This window comes from Etheostoma spectabile, chromosome 5, assembly GCF_008692095.1.
Source record: "Etheostoma spectabile isolate EspeVRDwgs_2016 chromosome 5, UIUC_Espe_1.0, whole genome shotgun sequence".
Lineage (NCBI taxonomy): Eukaryota > Metazoa > Chordata > Actinopteri > Perciformes > Percidae > Etheostoma > Etheostoma spectabile.
Window position 1 is genome coordinate 8,388,875 of NC_045737.1, and position 21,806 is coordinate 8,410,680.

The 21,806-nt window shown below is 40.8% G+C and overlaps 3 protein-coding genes across 5 annotated transcripts; 1 reads left to right on the forward strand and 2 right to left on the reverse strand.

The window, feature by feature from the left end:
• Window positions 1-6,643: 6,643 nt before the first annotated feature.
• On the reverse strand, window positions 6,644-15,721 carry mvk (mevalonate kinase). The gene is made up of 10 exons (XM_032515761.1): window positions 15,360-15,721; window positions 14,867-15,014; window positions 14,414-14,558; window positions 12,352-12,507; window positions 11,657-11,760; window positions 11,466-11,511; window positions 11,210-11,300; window positions 10,061-10,180; window positions 9,702-9,855; window positions 6,644-7,323 (listed from the first exon to the last, which is right to left on the reverse strand). Exons 1-10 carry the CDS (start codon window positions 15,435-15,437, stop codon window positions 7,172-7,174), a joined length of 1,194 nt encoding a protein of 397 aa, XP_032371652.1. The 5' UTR covers window positions 15,438-15,721; the 3' UTR covers window positions 6,644-7,171.
• A 117-nt stretch (window positions 15,722-15,838) lies between these two features.
• mmab (metabolism of cobalamin associated B) lies at window positions 15,839-17,895 on the forward strand. 2 transcript variants are annotated; one of them, XM_032515762.1, is made up of 9 exons: window positions 15,839-16,065; window positions 16,466-16,524; window positions 16,622-16,715; window positions 16,809-16,866; window positions 16,970-17,042; window positions 17,120-17,217; window positions 17,306-17,370; window positions 17,472-17,531; window positions 17,613-17,895. In XM_032515762.1, the coding sequence occupies exons 1-9, from the start codon at window positions 15,962-15,964 to the stop codon at window positions 17,695-17,697; spliced, it is 696 nt and encodes a 231-aa protein (XP_032371653.1). In that variant the 5' UTR covers window positions 15,839-15,961; the 3' UTR covers window positions 17,698-17,895. The 2 variants fall into 2 exon arrangements, with proteins under 2 accessions (XP_032371653.1, XP_032371654.1); XM_032515763.1 differs by having other exon boundaries at window positions 17,639-17,893.
• On the reverse strand, window positions 16,868-21,572 carry aldh3b4 (aldehyde dehydrogenase 3 family, member B4). 2 transcript variants are annotated; one of them, XM_032515760.1, is made up of 10 exons: window positions 21,309-21,572; window positions 20,764-20,959; window positions 20,536-20,646; window positions 19,985-20,105; window positions 19,801-19,886; window positions 19,406-19,487; window positions 18,904-19,293; window positions 18,653-18,819; window positions 18,453-18,552; window positions 16,868-18,357 (listed from the first exon to the last, which is right to left on the reverse strand). In XM_032515760.1, the coding sequence occupies exons 1-10, from the start codon at window positions 21,362-21,364 to the stop codon at window positions 18,158-18,160; spliced, it is 1,509 nt and encodes a 502-aa protein (XP_032371651.1). In that variant the 5' UTR covers window positions 21,365-21,572; the 3' UTR covers window positions 16,868-18,157. The 2 variants fall into 2 exon arrangements, with proteins under 2 accessions (XP_032371651.1, XP_032371648.1); XM_032515757.1 differs by lacking the exon at window positions 21,309-21,572 and adding an exon at window positions 21,045-21,141.
• Between the last annotated feature and the right edge of the window lie 234 nt (window positions 21,573-21,806).

Genomic DNA, 21,806 nt, shown 5'->3' on the forward strand with positions numbered 1-21,806 from the left:
AGTAATGGATCAAACAACAGCCAAACATAACTGATCAACAAAAAGCTCTATCAATGTCTTTGATTTCCTACTGAATGACTCTAGGGCTGAGAAATATAGTTTAACCCACGACATAAATATATATCACCTTATGGTACGTTTATCCAATATCACAAACAATCAAACTGACTCAAGTTGATTTGTGGAGGAATAATTCAGATCCTTTAATTAACAGTTATATTAGAAACACCATTACAAGTAAAAGAACTTCAATGACTTTTACTGGAAAATAAACTTAAAATATATAAACTAAAAGGTACTCACTAAGTGTTGTATTATTATCCTATTTTTTTTTATGCATCAAGAGTTGAACGGCATTTTGATGTAAAAAGTTGACAAGGTACCAATTTTACCTACTTTATAAACAGTTGGGTAGTATTATCTATGGCAAAGAATCAAATCTTTTAAGTTGATATATCTTGTGTGTAAAATGTAGATCTGCAAATAAACAAAAAAAAAACTAGTAACTATAGTTAAAATGAAACATAGTGGTGTAGAAGTTCAGTGTAGCAGACAATGAAAGTAACAATGCAATCAAGTCAGGTACCTGAGTAAACTTAATACTTACCGGGATACAGATTATAGATTACATGAGAGAAGACTCTTTATAAAACATTACACTGAATCAATAATTTGAACAACAGAAATGTGTAGAGTGATGACATAAGACTAAATGCTGCAACACCATAGAAATCTACATTAGATGAGAACTTTTGCTTCAAAAAAAGTATCTTCTAGAAAAAAGCTGCAAAAACAGTCCTAATAATGGCACTTGCACTGTAGCAATTGGAGTGTTATAATTAGCATTCAGAGTTTGGCAGAGTTTCTAAGTTCTGGCCCAATGGACAGAGAGTAAACTCCACAGGGGAGTCCCCGGGGAGCGAGACATGCTGGGTGTGAGAGGGGTTATTGGACTGTGCTGTCTCTCTGACTGTGAGCCACTGGGGACGAAAGCAGAGCTGCCTGATGGTGCACTGAAGCCTGAGTGTGACACCTGGGCTGTCTGTCACGGCCACAAACACAGACAATGTGACACTTGACAGGATAGGAGTTGAGGCTGCAACACCAGAAGTCAAGACCCGGCTGACAGAAAGGATGAAAGGCTTGCAGTTCAACTCAATAATTTCCCCGACACACTTTAATCCAAGCCTGTTTGTCTCCTTCCTTCTTTCTCTTCTTTCTCCTTTCACATGTTTATGGCCCTTTAAATAAATTAGGGTACTGAGGAGGCTGAACCCATCAAATAGAGTCGTTTGAACTGTGTGTGTGTGTGTGTGTGTGTGTGTGTGTGTGTGTTTTAATCAACAGTGTGAGGCGTGTGACAGTCTGAAAAGAGGCAGGATGAAGGGCTGCAGAGCCAGAGAACTTTAAGAGGAGTTCTGACAAACAGGCTCTTACGATGAATTTCCCACTCTGCATCGCTAAACTAAACTGATATCCAATTATGTTCCCCACATCGACAAGCTAACGGAGCAGCTGTGAGCAGCAAAGGCTTGCAGTGTCAGAATTGGCCAGGCGCAAGACAGAGAAACCCAGGACCTTGAAGGAGATGTCACAAGGAGGCCGGAGTCAGCCGCTTGAGTGAGCGATGGTCCACACGCTTGCCTGAAAGCATGACATTGCCAAAGGGGGAAAAACACCATTTTATCATTCAGTGCGATTCGCACCCTCTCTCCCTGTCAAACATGCCATATGTCCCCGTCACAGGTCGTCTTGCTGGCTTATCGAGTGTGACAGGGCTATTCACACACTGCTCCCAATCAGACACCATCTCCTGCAGAAAAAAATCACCACCATAGCACAGTGACAGGCTGTCAGGCAGAGGGCACCAACCTCCACAGGGCCTTGGCTGAGAGTCTGCCCATACGAGGGAGGGGGCAAAGGCCAGGGGTTGCGATGGGAGACACAACGCAGGCATCCACACGTCCACACACCTCCGACACACTCATGCTGTTGACAGTTTTCCTCCGTTATTCAATCAGCAACAAAGCAAAGTCTTTAGACTCTAAGTCTAACTCTAAAGCTTTTATGTATGAAAACCTAATTTCTTTACATGCTCTGTGAAATACATTTGACTGGATGATGAAGATCATGTGAAACAGGTCATTTGTCTGGCAGGAAACAAAAAGGTGGTAAGCAAACCTCACCTGGGACTTTACCCTGCGACCTGGTCACCTGCCTATTTTCCTAACCACCAGACCATACGAGCCTATTATGTGTTGCGCCAATCCGAGGCTACAAGTCAGGACGGCCAGAGGTCACTGAAATCCATGTGTAGGGCGCACAATCTCACAGCTTTGAAGATTCGCTTTTCTTGATGCACTTCTGGAGTCTGCAAATGTTTACTTTGATGCCAAAGAAGCTCAGTGATGCTTAGCCACTTGGCTCCAAACACAATAACACTGCAGATGCTGAATATATTCACTAAGTGAGCAATCAGTTGCAAAGTGGGCTGAAAATTACACTTATCCCACACCTCATGATGATATGCATAGAGAAATACACCAGAAAGCAAGAGAAGGAGCAGAGGAGCAGGGGGGAGAAGTGGTATCACCTGATCGGTCTTATCTTAAAAAGCGGCGGGATGTGTCACCTCAACTCTTCAGAAAAAGAGATAGAACCCTCCTGGCACATTTTTATATGAAAGATTTATGTGAAATGATTGCTAATCTATGCAAAAAAAAGCAATCAGTGACTCATTCATAATGCATGAGCAACGAGATACCAATTTTGCAACGCTTTCGGATTATTAGATGTTATCGTGAATGCAGCAGATGAAATATGAACACTCCTACCTGTCCCATTGTAATTACATGACTGCAGTGGTCGAGAGATACACTGGGAGAAGGGAAAATGTGCAGAAAGAAACATACAGAAAGACAGACAGACAGACAAGCAGACATCCATTATTATCTGACTGCAGATAGCTCTAAATGGGAATATTTGTTTCTAACAGCTTTATGTATCCATTTGTGCCCTAATTTATCAACCTAAAAGCTGTGGTTTTAAGTACATCTGGCTGACATTTTAATGGCCCATCAATCACGCAGTGTCATGTGATAACATTTTGAGATCATTCTCCTCCCAGAGCCTCACAGACAGAAAAAAAACTGAATCCAATAAATTGGCTGCAATCCCAGGGAAATGATGAGAACCTATTTCTAATTCAAATGCAAGTTTAAAATTATGAATGCTCGATAAGCTGCTTCTCAAATTAATGCAAATCATATTTTATTTAGGATATTTTTGTTCTTTATAAACCTCTAATGCATTAAATATATTTGTGTGCCAGTTTCTAAACTGCAGTTTAATGCCTGACAAAAAGAAATTACAAATCCTGTTTACATTACTGGTGTCAGATTAATAAATGCAATATATTAAAGCATACTATTTTTCTTGTAAAGCAGCCATTAAGGCATACACATAAACAAAAACCAAGAATTAAACTGAGTTGATAAAAATATTGCTAAACCTCCCTCAAAAAAACTGCACTTTTTTTTTTCTCTTCTCCTAAAATCACTTTATTTTAACAAAAAGAATCCAGACAAAGTGCTGAACTTTGACCTTTCCAGTTTGATGAGGGTGTTTCCAACACAACCTCACATGCAACTGGTCCCATCTGAGACACACACACACACACACACACACACACACACACACACACACACACAGAGAGAGAGAGAGAGAGAGAGAGAGAAGCCTGACTTTTTTAACTTCAGTATTAACATGTATGGATTGCACCTGGAAGTCTTGTGAAAAGCGCTGACAGATTTCATACTTTTACATTCTGGGCAACTTCGACACAAGGGATTTGCTCTTAACACGGAGCACAGCAAGGATGAAGGGTGGTATGAAAAATCAATGAGGCTTTTCAAAGGCAACAAGAAAAACCAGCGCCTTAGCCTGCAATTAAACAAGAACGCTCATGGCACCGAGGGATGACAGAGTATGTTGCAGGTGCCCTCGACTTCACAGAACCAATTACAGGATCGATACAATGACATGATACAATTCCATGATGGAAAATGGGACGTTGACTGGGATTCACTCTGTCATGTGTTTCAGATGTTTACAATAATACAGCTCAAGCAGGTCTATACACTGTGGGCCCATTATGTAAACATGAGTGAAGCCCAGTTCTAGACCAAACAGATCCCCCACGTGGAAACTTCAGTTGAAATATTTTGTCTAAGGGAAAGAGTGGAGAGAGGCTTTCAATATGGGGGGTTGTGGAAAAAAAACTGAAGCGGCAAGAGATACAAAACTGATGACATTCCCCTCAGCCTCAGCTGTACTTTGTATTTAGTCCTAATTCACAAATCTTGGTATGTTAACATGTTAAACTAACATAGAAAACATTGTACCTGCCAAACATCAGCATTGCAATTGTGAGAATGTTTGCATTTATGTTAGCATAGCATTTAGCTCAAAAGACCTTATAAAGATGCTAGTTTGACTATAGTCTTTTTTTCATATATGAATTACTGGATAATTGTACCGCTTTACTTCTTCACAACTGGTTAACATATGCAACTAATGATAAGTGGACCCAAGCTTCGTTTGGACGTCCAAAATGCTCAAACCCGCATTCCAACTGCATATGTCATGGAAAGCTTACATTGGATGAAAAAAATATATATTTAGAGGAACTAGGACAAAAGGAATAATGCAATGTTCCTCCCTAAAACTAAATCCTTTGGCAGCGCCCTTGTTCCCTGCTGTCTTAATTGGACCCCTGCTACTAACACCGCCCGCCACCCCCGACTTACCGAAAGGGCAAACACCCCCAGGAGGATCATACAGTCCTTCATGACTGAGAGGAGCTCATGATGTTGACTCTGTCTGTGAGGCGATACGAAGGCTGAGAGTAGGGTTGCACAAATCTCCCCTGCTGTGGCCAAATGCACATCCTCTTTCGACACAAATATCACAACATAAATTATAACACACACACAAGTCATTTTTCAATCTAACAACCGACAAAATACTGTGAACAAGTGGCCTCTATATGTTGATGCAAATGCTCACTATATGGAGTGAAACACTGAATCCCTGTTAGTAAAACCAACGGCCAACAGCAACATGATATCTTGTCAGTCAGATCTAATTCTGTGTTCAAACTTAATGGCTCCTGACAAGCAAATCACCAGTGGACTGAGGGACCAGAGGGAAAGTGCCTCAGTGAGCATGACCACTCAACAAATTCACATTTAACATTTCATTCCTCCTGCTTGGACAAAATGAATTATACATCCTTGATTCTCCCACATTGATCCATCCAGAGAAAGCTCCCTCAACGCTAAATGTTAAATGATTTGTATGTCCCCTTCCTCACTATTGGGACAGCATCTCTCTCATTCTGACATTCTCCCTCTATCCTTGACCCCCTTTCCTCACTCCCTCTGTTATCTGAAATAATCTAAGGGCCTCTTTAGATTCTATTCATCAGAGCAGAAAGAAGCAGGCGCTGACATTGATAAAAAAAAATACCATCTGTGCCTTGCAGGGGTAAAAGGAGTGAGAGAGAATGAGACAGAAAAGAAAGAGAGGGGCTTCAAATGAAACAGGCTCTGTTGTCTCCCTCTTGCCCCCCTCGTCAATGCCATTTCAATTGAAAAGCGCAGTGGTAATTAAATTCCAGCAGGGGTTAGGGGCAACTGTGCGGCGCACTGACTGGGGGCTGCCCTGACATAAAGATGACACAATTCAAGAAGACAGAGGGGGCGCCAGGCGGAAAAGGAGGGAGGGTGACAAATGTTGTGTATTCACATACACTGCCAGATTCATACTACTCAATCTTCATGACATTTAAAAAATAGGAAATGAAATGGATATTCAAACTCAACTGAATCCCACTATGACCTTTTCCCCAAATCAGGGATATTCTAAACAGATCCTTCTTCTATATCTGCGGCATTTGCTGAATATTTCGTAATGCTTAAGAGGATGAGCAATTAGGTGGAGGAGAATTAGTATTTGGGAAAAGTGTGTGTGTGTGTGTGTGTACGTACATATGTGTGACTTACAGAAGGACGCTGGTTGTTGTTGATTCACATTATAGCGACTCTAATCCAGAGGCTCCAGAGAGGCCACACACTCTCTGCTGTCCCCCTGTCCCCTTGTCCCCATCCTCTATTAGCAAAACAAAAGCTAGTCGGTTTTTGACTGCAGGAACAAAAAGTGCACTGCATGCATTATTTAGAAATAACAAATTCACCAAACCCTAACAGATATTTCATATTATTTTTTTGAGATTTTAAATTCATAAATCACTAAAAAAAGGATTTGTTTTGGCATTATTTTTGCATTTAAAACACTTTTACGTTAGAAGTAGAGCATAGTTAAAACTGTAGGGTGGATGTTAATTCAAAGCAGTTGCAAACATCTGTCTTTATAATAATGTGTGAGAGTGAGAGCTTTACATTATATGCAAAACAGTTCTCAGAATATATTTCTGACATTATTATTTTCTGGTTTCACCAACATTGTTTATGATGCAGATAAATATCATAGCACCGTCACTGTGATAAACCTCTTTGGAAACTATGAAAACTCAAGAAAAAAAGAAAATAAGTAATTGGGTTTTTTTAAAGAACCAAAAATCAATTTAATTCAAACTTTTATACTGCCATCATTTTCCGTAAAATTGCCACTTTTATTCAAGCAGTTATCGACCAGCACGATACAATGCCAACAGTGAGCATTAATGACTGACGGTTATCTAATCCATTAAGATATGTTGGCTCTGCTTTAAACATTTGGATGCAAGTATAAATTAATTCTGCCTGTGCTTCACTTACACATTAATTAATTTATCACAGCCTCTTCCCATAAATCCTGTTCAATAAAAAGCATTTGTGCAACTCTGGTGCCATCTAGTGGACAAAGTACATATAATTGCACCCTTAAGTCACTTCCCCACAGGCCTAAATACATATCAGTAATGTGTTAGAGACACAGGTGCATTGTTGTTAGTTTCAACAGGATTGGGTTGTTTTTCAGTCAGGAAAACACAGGAAGCTCTGTCCAGCACCACTCAGTGCGAAATGTCCCTTGTTCCACACGGCTCACTTCATTGGTTGAGCTCTTGAGGTAAACCTAAAAAAAACTTTCCTCTTGTTCAGCCACAGTCTCAGTAACGGTTTAAAATCTCCAGAATTTCCTCCTTAACAGAGAGAGGAGAGTGCTGCTGGACACCCGGCCCGCCAATACTTGTTTCCCAGCAGTCAAAGCCACAGTCCTTCAAGTCCTGCACGGTAGCCTGGACAACAGAAGAGTCTGTTTCTACAAAACAAACAAGTCATAATAAAGTCGTGTAAAAACAATGAATAAATCAAGTTATGTCAGGCTGGGCTATAGTTATACATTAAAAGATAAATGGATTGCAAGCTAACAAGACAGCTGCTGTTTCATGTTTAGTGCAAATGACTAAAACGGGCTCCAGCGGTACTTTCAGAGATGAACCTGCAAAGTCTGTCAGTCCCGGCTAAAGGACAAACAAAAACCTTGTCACTTGAATCAATGACCTAATGGATGTGGAACAATAAGGATTCTGCAATCGGTGCAAACATCTGGCACTTCCCTGCTGTTTGTTGCAAAGGAAATGGTCCAAAGCCCACATCAGCTGCACAGTTATCCTAATGCTCACCACGTATCCTGCTAAATTTAAAGCTTCAAATGCAAGAGCAGCTTTAAAACAATGATAAAACAACTCAAGGTAGTGTATGCTTCCTTAACTCAAAGAGCTTTAACACAGATTCTCTGAGAACATTACAGACACCAGATGATCCTTTTGAAAATAATTGCAATTCACACTGATGGCAATGCTTGCTAGGAAAACAAATAAAGAGCATTTGGAAATCTATTCAGAGTATTTTAAACTTACGAGAATTCAGTATGCTACAGGCTGCAGGCATAAACAAAGACTGAACTTGCAGGGTTTTTTTTGATTGTTGGTTTTCAAAGAAAGGTTGAAAGATTTCCTCATACCCAATTCCACAGTGGTACCCACACACTAAAGGATCCTCCTTGTGCAGCCTTCTCATCATTTTCTGCCACTCAAATCATTGTTTCAGAGAGGAAGAGTGAGGGAGCGTTTGGGGATCACAGAACATTTGTTGTCAGCAGGAGTCTGACAGTTTGGCTTATCAAATTCAAGACAAATCCATTGGAGGATGCAGTATAGCCTAACAAAATCAGTGAATCATTTCAATCAAATGCATAATTTAAAGTGGAGAGGCAATGACAACAGCAGGTAAAGAAGGGCTTTACATTTGATTAAATCATCGGCCACTGTTTTCGACCATAGACCTTCCTCAGAGCAGGATTATTGATCCACTTCTGGAGTTCTCCGTTGCCGCTGGAAATTTTGCCGCATGTCCTATTTGGCTGGATGTCCATTACCTTCCGCTTTCTTTGTGCTGGGTAAATCAAGACAGCTAGATCTGACCCCCATGACGATTATGGTTTGAAGAAATGCAAATAAACCAGAGCACACTTCTTTTGTGTGTGTAATATATATATATATATATATATATATATATATATATATATATATATATATATATATATATGAACCCGGGTCCGCTGTAGTAAACGTCTGCTCTACCAACTGAGCCATCCAGCAATCCCCGGAGCACATTTCTCTTCCATCCCTGAATGCTGTGTGAACTAGCCAGACCCTCCTCCAAGGCGCTGTGAAGGGAGGTCTGGCACATGTGAGAATAGTGATAACAGCAAACCACTCATTGACACATTGTACAAGACAATAAATGCAATGACCTAATTCAACAGGTGTTCAGCAGACCACACCAAAAAGGGGTGCTAACCCTCAGATAGCCAGAAGAGGCAAGTGAAGGGACAGGGAGGGACCCAGTCTTATTAACTATCTATTTTTTTAGGAAGATTGTTTGGCATTTCTTCTTTTTATTCGATAGCGAGAGACAGATAGGAAAGGCGGGGGAGAGAGCTGCGATAACTTGCAGCAAAAGAGCCCTGGGCCAGATCACAAACCTGAGCCACTGCTGTCAGAACTCAGCCTAAATGGTACGCTCTACCCGGTGAGTACTTTACCCGACAATTTAGTGTAGAGAAAATAAATACAAGAATACAACAGTTGCATCATGCATCAAATATTTATAGGAAAACTACAATTAAGGCCTGTGATTTGGAATATCACTTTCTCTAATGAGACTCACATTTTTTGAAGGCCATTGCTGTCATGTAATGCCAGGTTACTGCATATTCCAGATTTCCTGCCCTGTTGGCTGTTTTATGCTCAGAAATAAAGACTTTAAGAGCTCTTTGAAAGGCAGCATCCATCACCTTTGGAGGGTACCTTCTATTTCCAATCTGTTCACACATATCATTTGATTTTGACATTAAGTCTGCAGAAGATAAGCGGTCTCAAAAACCGGACTGCAGGTTTATTATTCTTTGTGTGTTGGATGATTACTAGTTGCATGTAAAAGAGTATTTCAATCAGTTGGCTTATGATAGGTAGTTTTATATTTTAAAAGTTCCTCCTCTCTTTCCCCTTTCATGTCTAAGCTGTCCTATAGAAATAAAGGCCTAAAATGCCCAAAACATTATCTTTAAAACTTTACCCTACATACAAACATTTTAAATACACACTGTTGTGTAGAGCAATCAGCCTACAATACCTGGTCTCAGAAGAGTGATGCCACAGCCTCCTCCCCCGGCGCCGGTTAGCTTGCTATGGAGCCCTCTGGTCAATGTGACCCGGCACAAGATGTCCAGGGAAGGGTGTCCCACACCCATCACATTCAGATGGTGCTGGTTAATGTCAATGAGCTCCTATAAATGACCCAGCTTGTTAATTATTAGTTGTTAATACCTAAGGCTATTACATAGTCATGTGAAAATATGGGTACTCTGCTTTAAGACATTTTAAATTAAAAAAGGAATATGGTATTGTGTGTTACAATTATATTTTACCAATGTAATATCTTAATGACTTGTTTATGATGCAAGATGCTTTACACAATCTAATATTTTGTACCTCTAAAATATTGTAGTGCTCTCCAGTGATGGGCTCACAGGTCATCTCTGAGAGGACTTTCTCGCAAGTACAGGCAACGGCATCAACAGAGTCGAGCACCGGGGTCATGATAGAGGGAAACTACAGCAAAACAAAAACACTGCAAATCAACATCCCAACATCACTTGTGCACAACGTTTCCACACCAGTGTTATTTTCGTTAATGATTATGATCAAATATGTTCGTCAACAACGACGAGACACCATTAAACGTAAACTTTGACAATATCAACGTGCAATATCGTTGTCATTGAAAAGATAAGACTAACGTGTTGTTTAAAAAAACTCTCGCTTGCTCTAACATACAGCAACTGTCCTTGTCAGTCCTCGGTGTCTCGCATTGCCAGACCGATGTCCACAGCGCTGTGTCCGCGCTGGACTAAGCTATAGTTCTCAGTCGGGTTCGGTTGGTTACAATATGTAAATGAATCTGATTGGCAGTTTAATACATCAGTGGTTCATTCTGAACCACAGTGAGAACATGAACAAGCCAACTATCTGTGATTAGTTCAAATGTCATGTGATAACAGCAGGACAGTCCAGAGTTCGATGAGGCTAGATTAACATGAATTTCTCAATATAGGACATTTGACACAAGAAACATTTTGACTAAAAGTAAGGACTAAAGGTTGACTAAATTGTTATGACTTTTCACTGACTGAAACTATAAAGGACAAAAATAAAAAAGTGAAAAACAAATAAGCTTTTTCATTTAAAGACTAAATCCAAAATAGCTGCAAAAATGAACACTCCTCTACACAAAGTCACCACTACACATTAAAAAAATGTCTTATGCATGTTTAAAAAAAAAATATATATATAAATATATATTTAAAAAATGTCAGGTTTAATTTTAGTTGTGCCCCAGCCTGATCATAACACCGCCACAACATCATGCAGATCGATCTCCGTCTGAGGCAGAAATCTGTACACCTGCTGGTGTCACCAAGGCAACAGCACACATGGGTGCTGGCTAAGAGCTTAATTTCAATATTTTATGAAGGCACTCAGAGCCAGGCTCTGGAGTATCTGCCATGAAAAAGCACCGCCTATTATATTAATTACAGTGTAGGCAAGTAACACACGGGGGAGGAAGAAACCATTTAGTACCTTGTTAATCTTGTCCTTCACCCCGGCAACAAGTACCTTGGTGCTACGTGGTACTCTAGTGTTAGTGAGGAGGATTCTTAATAACGGCACCCTGGAAGTAAAATACACAGACAGACAGTTCATACAGACGTATTACTCGGGTGCAATAATTTTACCCAGACAATATTTGATCTCTTTAAAGAAAAAAACATTCTGGTATTTTTATTAATCGATTGTGTACTCTCTTTAAATAAAATAAAATTGAAAATTGTATTACCTGCTCAGTGGTATTATCTTCCCGGCCAAGAATCTCAGCATGCCACCTACATATAGGGAAATGAAATGGATAATCATTAAATGATGAAGAACAGTGGTGGTTCCATTAAAGAGCGCTCTGTGTCCACAGAGACAAAGAGAGGTAGAACACCATATGTACTGCACCGTATGCCAGATAATATCAGGCCTCACCCCATGTTCCTACAGCGTTGTCTACACCTGAAGGATTACCATGGATGATCATCTCCCCTTGGAAAGCCCAGCTGTTGATCAGCTCCAAGTCCTCCTGACACCACCTGTAATTATTTGCAAATTAAAAGGAGAACTTCTCAAAAACAGGGCTGGACAATATGGCCAAAATCGTCTATCCCGATATAGGTAATTTCATTGCTTGATGATATCTATCATGATATAGCATGTTTTATGGTAATTCAATAAATATATAGTCCATATGTAACAGCCACATGGTAAAGCCTGTTTTTGTAGACTCCTGTGTGAATTAAATACTTGCCAAATGAAAAGCACTGCATATTTTCTCATTTTATTAAGAACTTTAATGCAAAATGAACATAATGTGCAAGGATCAGAACATTAAGCATCGTCCAAATGATGTAAACATTGCCACAAGGCAGTTTGGCCGCTGTTTGTTGACATCGCAATAAAAACAATATAGAAATATATATATACTATACGCTAGACGTTTGTATTGTTTGGATCACACGTCATATCGTCATATCGTCCAGCCCTTAGAAAAAAAATGTATTCATCGCTCCGCAGGCTTTTTGGATTGGATTATTTTGCACAGGCATTCATGTTGTAGTGTACTGAACACAACCTACACACAGCTCATAAAAGAGACATTTTCTTCTACAATCTAATTTCCTCACCTGGCAGTGTTATCCCCGTCTTTGAGAGGAGTGGGGATGGCTCCACTTGCACAGAGCAGAGCTGCAGCTAAACACACAGAGTAGGCAGCACTTGATCCCAGTCCTGTTCCAGTCGGCAGCTCCGACCACACAGACACCTTCAAGCTGGGCAGCTCACTGAGGAATTAAACAGAAAAACTGAGCCTTTGTTTGTATGAATTAGACAGGATCTATGACTAACTTATTTAGTAAATAATGGATCATATACCCTTCTTTACTTTTACTGTACTTAACCACATTGTTGGTACAGTTACAGTATTGTCATAACTATACGGAGTGTTTAATGTTAAGTAATCCATACACTGGGCGTCTGGGTAGCTCACCTGGTAGAGCGCGCGCCCATTTACAGAGGCTTGCTCCTCGAAGCAGAGGCCGCAGTATTAGACTACAACCTGTGGTCCTTTGCTGCATGTCATTCCCCCTCTCTCTCTCTCTACCCTTTCATGTCTTCAGCTGTCCTATAAATAAAGGCCTTACAGTCCCCAAAAAACAATCTTATAAAAAAAAAGTAATCCATACACTCCTCTATGCAACAGAAACTTGCTTGACGTCGCTGTCAATGTCTGTCAAGGAAGCTGTCTTTGGGCAGACAGGAGAATACTCTAAACTAATTGTCCGGCTTATCTCTCGAGGGAAAAACACATCCAGACTTGTTAAAGGCTGCAGTGTGGCCCAGTGCCAGACTCTCATTAGTGGCCATCCTGTCAGAACCCATCACCTCTCTCAAACACGGCAGCACCGTGTCAGCGCCGATTAAACCTCTTGACAACCTGCATCTCTAATGTTCCTAAGCATCTTCCATGCTTGCAGCTGCTGGAGTCACTGAAACTAACATCTGGCCTTTCTGTCTGTCCCTCTTTACAATTTGCATTTATAGTTGGAGACAATTTCTCAGATGCGGTGAAAATCATCCTCAACTCCTTGAACAAATCTACATCAATAAAGAGCACATTTTTGCAAATAAAGCTTTTCCAAAGGAGTTGGAATGACTCCTGCTTATGACCAATACGTGTGACCTTGTATAACCCTGTTATATTCTACCGGTTTTGTTTACATTTACTGCTTTGGGTATTCACAAGAGCTGAACAATTCAGTATAATTTTATTTCAACAAAAACATGTAACATGTAATAAGCGAGGTAGCCCACAGTGCAGTAAACCATGCTACACATAATTAGCTCAATGAAATTAAATTTTAACTGGCTTGTAGCTCACACAATTCAGGTCTGGGAGGCTGTAAATGTTCCACAAGTCTGAGGTGTTTTGCCATTATAAGATTAGTTATACACTGTGTGTGTATTGTCACATAAAGTAATTGCTGGAATTTTAACACTTGTGCGCGCGCAACGAATGTTACAGCTGCAGTTTTTACCAGTCGCGACAGTAACACTGGTATTGTTGAGCCTGTGTTGAGACACCTACTGTAACGGAACCTACTACCAAGGCAGTTTTGAGTACTTTGTCAGGTGTTTATCATTCTGTAAATAGATGTACACACCTTAAAGTCACCAAAGGGTTTGGTGAATATGTGAATATTTGATAATGCATGCCATGCACTTTTTGTTCTTGCAGTCAAAAACCGACTAGCTTTTGTTTTGCTAATAGAGGATGGGGACAGGAGGGCAGGGGGACAGCAGAGAGTGTGTGGCCTCTCTGGAGCCTCTGGATTAGAGTCGCTATAATGTGAATCAACAACAATCAGCGTCCTTCTGTAAGTCACACATTTGTACACACACACAAACACACGCGCACGCACGCACGCACGCACACACGCACACGCACACGCACACACACGCACACACGCACACACACGCACACACACGCACACACGCACACGCTACTTTTCTTGTCGAAAGTAGATTGTTCTGGCACTATAGCTCTGTAACTGGATGACATTCGCTGGGCTTGGTCTCTGGTTTTCCAAAGTATCAATAACATCTGTAGGGTGAAATGTGTTTTTGTGGCCATCTGAGCTAACTAGCTGCAATAATAACATGAACAAATGTTGAGAATAATTATCTCACCCTGATCCAAACACTGAGAGGTAGATGTAGAGGAAGGCTAGGATGGCCATGTTGCAAGTGTCCAAGTTTCCATTCGTGACATCAATAAATTCACGCAGTCTTGTTATAAGTTCCCCATCCAGGCGTTTCACCTCTTCCCTCTTACCTGTTAACATTAATTACAAGAAACAGCAATCATCAAAATCACAAGAACTATCAACAACTCACACTTTGATTTGTAGGTGTATGAAAAAAAGATACATGATAGTGTATATCTAATGAGAAATTATGATATTCATCTGGCTGAAGGAAAGCTGTCCCAGTTGAATTGAATGTTCATTAATTTAAAAAAAAATGTCCCTGCATGTACTGGACTATGGGATGCATGATGCAGATCCAACAGTAAAAATGACAGTGTATGGTGTTGGTAGGTGATGTAGGTGTTAATGGTCGCCAGTGAGACACCTATCTTACCACAGCAATAAGCAATAAGCTTTTTCAGTTCAGCCAGGTCCCAGCAGAAGAATGTGTCAATATTTGGGAGGTTGATGCAAACATTGCCAGTAGTGGTGCCTTTTAAATGTAAATATGTTCTCAGGTTCAAACTCACAGCAAGAGCCACCTGTACAGGAGCATAGAACACATTGCGATTAAATGGTCGACTTTAAGCCGATTTAGTGCACATAATTTCAAGCAATGTTTCATAGTTTGTTGTCTACTGAATTTTTTTTTCTTTCTACCTTCCAGGTGATTTATTGGTTTACATTTCTTTGCAGTACAGTAGGAAAATCAATTTTTAGAGATATATATTAAAGTAGAGTAGGAAAAATGCATGTATATTGTTGAAGACTAGCTAGACATGGAAGGTTACTCTGGTCCAGTATTGGTATCTTTGCTCTGACTGATGTACCCAGCTTCACTTTAAAAATCTCATACACTAGCTCTATTAGCTGTACTTTCACGTTACCTTTCCGTGCACAACCGCATGCTCTCCGTGGAGGATCGCCTTCCCTGGAGCAGACACGAATACGTCCTTGAGTTGCATTTCTCTAAAGATCTGTAAAGATCTGTCCACAACTGAGCAGCTTTGAGTTCAACTTGTGACGGACAGTGTTATTATTAGCTTGCTTTGCCACCTTTAGCTAATGTTAATCCTCTGAAGCACTAACAAGCAATTGACAAATACGTCCCACAGCTCTACGTTTTTCATGAAGACTCGACGATAAAAAAGAGTTTAACAAAGCATTTATAGTAGTGCAAGAAGCAGCACTGAGCACGAGAGAATCCTCAACAAACAGTGTCAAAACATACTTCAAACACAGCCTGGAGTCACTGAGGAGGGATCTAGGTTTGGCTTCCAGTATCCAATCAGCGCCGCAGCTAGTTGAGCATATATCATTTCGTCCAATCAGCGTCCAGAGCTCTTAAACCACACGGGGAGTTGACCAATCATGCGATGAAAATGAAACGCCCATTAACTACGGTCACCTCGGAGGGCCAAAAGGCGTTTGTCCTTAAGCAGCTAGCTAACCTCTATACTGTATACTATGGCTAGCCTCTAACTTTAACATGGCATTGTTTATTATTAAACCTGCCCACCTACGTTATGTACTAAGGACAGGCAAGCTCTTAAACGGCAATTGGACAAGAAACACATTTTGTTCAGACAGAAGGTACTCAGACATCTTACTTCATATAGCTACAACTCATCGTTATAGCTACATCTCAGCTCATGTCCATGTCATTCATGTAACGTTAACTATCTTCTGTGTGTGAATAGGAAATATTGCCAAGTAAACAACACTTACAAGCAATTCGCCTTGGTGGTTGGTGCATGCATACGTAAACATATTAATTTAAACATTAAAAAATGTTACGTATGTACATATAGGCGTGCATTGTTAGTGCTAGCTTTGTAGCCGCTACACAATAATACTTTATCCCAGTAGCTATAGTCTTTATATCGAGCTGTAGTTTTGGTTCTAACTTTAAAGACTCAGTAAAACGAAAAAATACATTATTGTACAGGATTTTATCAAAGGCCTTCTCTTTTATCGTCCCTTTTCCCTACAGGTATGGCACTGAAGGAGACAACAGGGTACCCAAAATATACACCAAAACTGGAGACAAAGGTTGTTTTTTAACTTAACTAGGAAAGCAATACATGTACACTGTAACCGTAAGTATTACTTAAAAAGTTGACTCCATTCTTGCTGTACCTCTTAAAAGGTTTCTCCAGCACATTTACAGGAGAGAGGAGGCCAAAGGAAGATCATATTTTTGAAGCCTTAGGAAATACAGATGAGCTGTCATCAGCTATAGGGTAAAATTTCTACTATTCACCTGTCACAATTCACTTTAAAACTTGTTCTATAATCTGCCCCACCTGAGGTGACTGTTGAATTGTGCATTACAGCTTTGCCAGAGAATTTTGCCTCGACAAAGGTCACACGTTCACGGATCAGTTGGACAAGGTTTGATTTTCATTTTTTATTCATTAACTTCCTTTATTGCAAATATTCTACATCAGCCAGATACATACGATTTTAGACAGTATTTTGCTTTTTTTCATTGCAGATACAGTGCATTTTACAAGACGTGGGCTCCAATATTGCCACCCCTCAATCATCTGCAAGAGAAAGTCACATAAGTATGCACTTGCTGGGGGTCTAATGCAGTAAAATATATATTGGGTTTATTTACTATTTACTGTTCTGTTTTTGTAAGGGAGAACAAAATTTACTGCTCAGCCTATTGCAGACCTGGAAACCTGGATTGATAAATTTACAGAAGAACTCCCTCCACTGACCAATTTCATTTTACCAGTAAGCCAATGTGGGCCTCTGTGAGACAAAATTCTTATAAAAGTCGTCGTTGCTGTTGTACTGATACTTGATGCTTTGTGTGTCACAGTCTGGTGGAAAGAGCAGCTCAGCTTTGCACTTGGCTCGGACAGTGTGTCGGAGAGCAGAACGCAGGTCAGTTGCAGCATCCTCCTTGCCTTGAATGGCGTAAAATTACCTCCTTTGGCTTCCCTTCCACTACAGTATGTTCTGACAGAGCTTTGTTCTTATTTTAGTGTTGCTCCAATTGTGCGAGCAGGCGAGGCGGATCCAGATGTTGCCAAGTTTTTGAACAGGTGAGTAAAGTTCTTTCAAGTAGTACAATACCATAGATCCTCTATTTAACATCTGATAAATGTCCCAATATTGTCACTCAGATTGAGTGACTATCTGTTCACCGCAGCCAGATATGCAGCCACGAAAGAAGGCAACGAGGAGAAAATCTACAAAAGACCTGAATGAACATATTGGGGAATAAGACAAAGACCTAATTTGTTTTTCGAGGGTGGTTGGTGTTGCAGATATTTCACTTTTATTGTCAATATATTAATAAATATGAATGTTTAAAATTGTTTTTAGTAATGCAACTTTAAGCATAATGTGAGACTATAAGCAGTAATAAACTTCATTGTGGCTAAATCTTAAACCATTCAGCCAAAACATATACCTCCTGGTTATTTAATTTTGCACAAGTAACGTTTCATCAATTGTTGGTTTTACACTTATCACCCAAAGATTGAACAGCGCGCGCATATATATATATATCTATCTATCTCTCTTCCTCTGTTAGCATACCCCATTACATTTTGTTCTCAGCTATTTTATAATACATTAACAATACATTTGCATGTCAGGACTGTTCATGACATAGGGGGCCCTCAGCTTTCTTCTAAAGTGGCTCCGTTATAACCCTCCCACAGAGTCACAGGATCTGGCACCAGCCCTGGCTCTTCTGGGACAAGGTACAGGCCCATGACATTAGAGACAGATTGCGGTCGTCATAGGGCGGATAACGCAGATAGGTTACACACTCAAACCGTGTGCCTCTCAGCAGACATGATTTCCTGTGAGAGAAGGTATCAAAGCTGTAGCGGCCATGGTAGGAACCCATTCCACTGGCACCTGTCAAAAAATATTGGCAGAGTTCATATATCATAGGCAATGTTTTTCCATCACCATGATATGATATTATTTGTACACTGCTGCCACTGACTTACCAACTCCACCGAAGGGTAGAGCCACCATCAGACTCTGCAGGATGCTGTCATTAGAGCAAAAGCTTCCACTAGAGGTCTCACTCATTAGCCTCGAGATGACCTGCGTCGTCAGAAAGGCCAATACGTGATCAGAATACACTTCAGCTGCACCCGGGTCGTACAATGAATACTGAGTGTCTTAACCTGATTTTGTCACGTACCTCGTTGTTTTTGGAAAATGCATAAACACAGAGGGGTTTCTCTTGCTTATTAATGAAGGCAATTGCTTCCTCCATGTTGTTTACAGTCAGAACAGGAACAACTGGGCCAAAAACATCTTGTTGCATGATGGGATCTGATTCCACGACCTCTGTCAAAACAGTTGGGGCTTCAGACATAAAAAAAAAAAAAGGTTACAATAGTGTTAAATGTAATGCTTTGTTTCAGAGAATCCCACACACATGATGCTTACCTATATATTTCTCTGCTTCTATCGCTTGCCCACCCACAGCCACTTTGCCTGATCTCCAGAGCACGTCTCTCGTACGGTTAAAGATCTCTAGATTGACCATGCGGCCGTAACTGCGGGACTCTCTGGGATCAGAACCGTAGAACTGCATCAGGCAGCACTTCAGGGCCTGCACCAGTCGTGCTTGGATATCTGTGTGGCACAGGATGTAGTCAGGAGCCGCCAAGCTCTGTCCAGCATTGTGAAAACGTGCCCAGGCGATGCGCTGTGCGGTGGTGGCAATGTCACAGTGTTGGTCCACATAACATGGGTTCTTGCCACCCAAAATCAGGGTGACAGGTGTGAGTGTGCAAGCTGCAGCCAGAGCAATTTTGCTTCCCTCCTTCCTGTTGCCTATAGGGATTGACAGACACTTAATTGACTTCAAAATGATTTCAATAAATAAAAATCATTTTATAGCTATACAATCTTATAAAGTTAAACTAATTTTATAGTTTAGCCTTACCTGTAAAGAAGACATGGTCAAACTTAAGTTCCACCACTTCATGCAAGTCATTTGCGCCTGCAAGAATTGCATGGAAGCATTCCTTGAGGGAAAACAGGAATTTTAGATCAGATTTTTTTTGTAGCATTACTGTCAATCAATACACAGAGTACAAATGCAGATGCAGGTCTTGGATAGCAAAAGGTGGATGTTTCCATAGTCCCACTTTTGACCACATCTGATCTCTTTAAAGTCTCATGTCACATTAAAACTGAGAAAATTTGAGTCTGTGAACAAAAGCGCTCTTTAAATGCACAGATTAAAAGAAGTCTTACTTAAAGTGAAAATAAGTTAGCTTTTGTGAGACCTCAAGAGAAATCAAAGGCTGCTGTCCTCCCTGCTATGTAATTACTCACATTGTCCAAGTAGAAGGGGATGAGACGATGAAGAAGCTCTGCTGTGTGAGCGGTGCATACAGAGGGGCTGATGATAGCACAGTTTCCTACAAAACATAAAAGTATCATCACTAAGTTTGCGTGAGGACAAATAATACTACAATTAAACTGATTACATGAGATGATAGGCCTTGGGTTTCTGCACCTGCTGCAATGGCCCCTACCAGTGGCACCAGACACGTTTGGACAGGACTGCACCAGGTCCCCATGATAAACACCACCCCCAGCGGCTCACTGACCATCAGACACTCGTCCAACGTAGTGGACTACACCAATCAGATAAGCTCAAAATTAGGTTACAAGTAAAACAACTACCATGAGTGAAAGTTTTTTCAGGTGACTTAACAGAAAGGAAAACGCCGTTAAACAGAAAGAAAAATACATAATTCTTACAAAAAGGGCAAGGCAACTTAAAGCCGCAGTAGGTTGTTTATTTTTGACCTCATTGGGAAACATTTATGATAACCTTTTAGCATATTGTAATTCAAGTGGCCTATGAGAAAACAAGATACTATTTTAAATTCTGGTGTTTCTTTGCAAACGTCCTACTACATAATTAGGTTTTATCTGCTTTGGCAGGTCGGGCACAATACTTCCACTTCTTTATAATAGTGAGATGGTATGTGTAGATCATAAATAATCCCACAATATTATGAAGATGTTATTGGAAGAAAAAAAAGGCTGCAATGGTCTCACCAGGTTTCGTTCCACGTATTGCGGCTGCATCCACTTCTTAAGGTTGTTATTGGCATAAAGTGCCTCATTTTTGACAAGAACCAGTTCTGACACAACTGTCTCAAACTTTGGCTGGTTAAAGAGAAAAAAAAGAAAAAGCCTTATTGGACCATTGTGTCAATTTCCATTGTCATAGTCTCATGTTTTTAAACAAGCGTAACCACTGGAGGGAACTGCTTCACCACTGACCTTATGAAGGTCCCTTCCAAGAGCATCCACAAAGTCACACTCGTGTTCCTCCAGCATCTGCACCACAGCCTCCAGCTGAGCCAGTCTGAAGCCCTCCTTGAGGGTGCGTCCAGCTTGAAAGGCGACTCTCGCCCTCTTCAGCAGATCCACACACTCCAGAGGATAGGTCTTCAAACAGGGCTCCCCAAGCTTGGTCCTGAAGCAGCAGCCAAATCATTAGTTTAAGACAAGAGTGCAATAAAACACATCCTCTGTCCTAGTTCATAACCATATAGGCCTACCTTCTACATGTTACCCGGCCATTCCTCTGACAAGCATAGCATGCCCTCATTTTTCCACTCATGTCAAGAATGATCCACAGCTGGACTTTTTCTGAATAGTCAGTGTCCAGTTAAGCCAATGCACCAGGTAGCATAAATAAAGCCCCACTGTCATTAACTGACAGGCCTTGCACACACAACACTTTAAAAAGCCATTTCGCCCCAATAAAAAGTAGGTCTCTGGGCCAACATTAGTGCAAACTGAGTATGTAACGTTGACGTTACCTTCGCAGCGCTTTGAACCATTTGGCTGGAGAAGGGCTCTGCGGCGGACTGCTCATGGTTATTATTCTGCAGCTTCAGGTGGAGAATTGGGAATGATCTCCCAGCACCATTCACCTCTCATGAAAAGCCACAGGGACCGAGCACAATGGAGAATACGAGTCAGGCTTGCGCATTTACACCGATATCCGCCATGCACATTTTTCAGGAAAAGCAGAAAATGAGTTATGAGACATTCTCAATCCCACAGCCTCCTGTTGATGTTAAACAGAGTTTACTGTCAACAGTCCTGTGCGCTGAGCCTCACTGGTGTTCTTCCGGACTCAGCAGGTGTAGGTAATAAACTAATTGGTTAAATGTAACGGATTGAAACACTGTCGGCCAGTGCTTTGAGAAGGGAAAGCACGCATTCTGTTGTAAATTACTTTTGTAATAATGGCGTAGCCTATGTGATTTTATCATATTACAGGGGGGTACGTAAACACATCAACACATCTTACA